This window comes from Egretta garzetta, unplaced genomic scaffold (assembly GCF_000687185.1).
Source record: "Egretta garzetta isolate BGI_Z169 unplaced genomic scaffold, ASM68718v1 scaffold366, whole genome shotgun sequence".
NCBI classification, from domain to species: Eukaryota; Metazoa; Chordata; class Aves; order Pelecaniformes; family Ardeidae; genus Egretta; species Egretta garzetta.
The window spans coordinates 98,886-99,339 of record NW_009260018.1 but is presented as its reverse complement, the minus strand read 5'-3'; the positions used below and the strand labels follow the sequence as shown (position 1 = coordinate 99,339).

The 454-nt window shown below is 60.6% G+C and overlaps 1 protein-coding gene across 1 annotated transcript in view; it reads left to right on the top strand.

The window, feature by feature from the left end:
* BMP1 (bone morphogenetic protein 1) overlaps positions 1-454 on the top strand; it is a 15,183-nt gene that overhangs the window by 11,850 nt on the left and 2,879 nt on the right. The window contains 2 exon segments of the mRNA XM_035896120.1: positions 1-159; positions 258-450. The exon segment at positions 1-159 is cut by the window's left edge and continues 16 nt beyond it. Coding sequence (XP_035752013.1) covers positions 1-159; positions 258-450 — 352 coding nt within the window.

Genomic DNA, 454 nt, shown 5'->3' with positions numbered 1-454 from the left:
AGGTCTACGACGGCAAGGATGCCAAAGCCCCGGTGCTTGGCCGCTTCTGCGGAGCCAAAGAGCCCGAGCCCCTCGTCTCCTCCGGCAACAAGATGTTCCTCAAGTTCGTCTCCGATAACTCCGTCCAGAAGAAGGGCTTCGAGGCCACCCACGCCACAGGTACCACCCTGGGGCTGGGGGAACCTTCTGGTTACAGGGTAGGGCGAGACCATGGACCCTCCTAACCCCCTTCCCTGCGCTGTTGGCTTCTCCTCCAGTGTGTGGGGGCCAGGTACGTGCCGAGGTGAAGACCAAGGACTTGTATTCACACGCACAATTTGGGGATAACAACTACCCGGGGGGCTCGGACTGCGAGTGGGTGATCATGGCCGAGGAGGGCTACGGCGTGGAGCTCATCTTCCAAACCTTTGAGGTCGAGGAGGAAGCCGACTGCGGCTATGACTACATGGAGCTC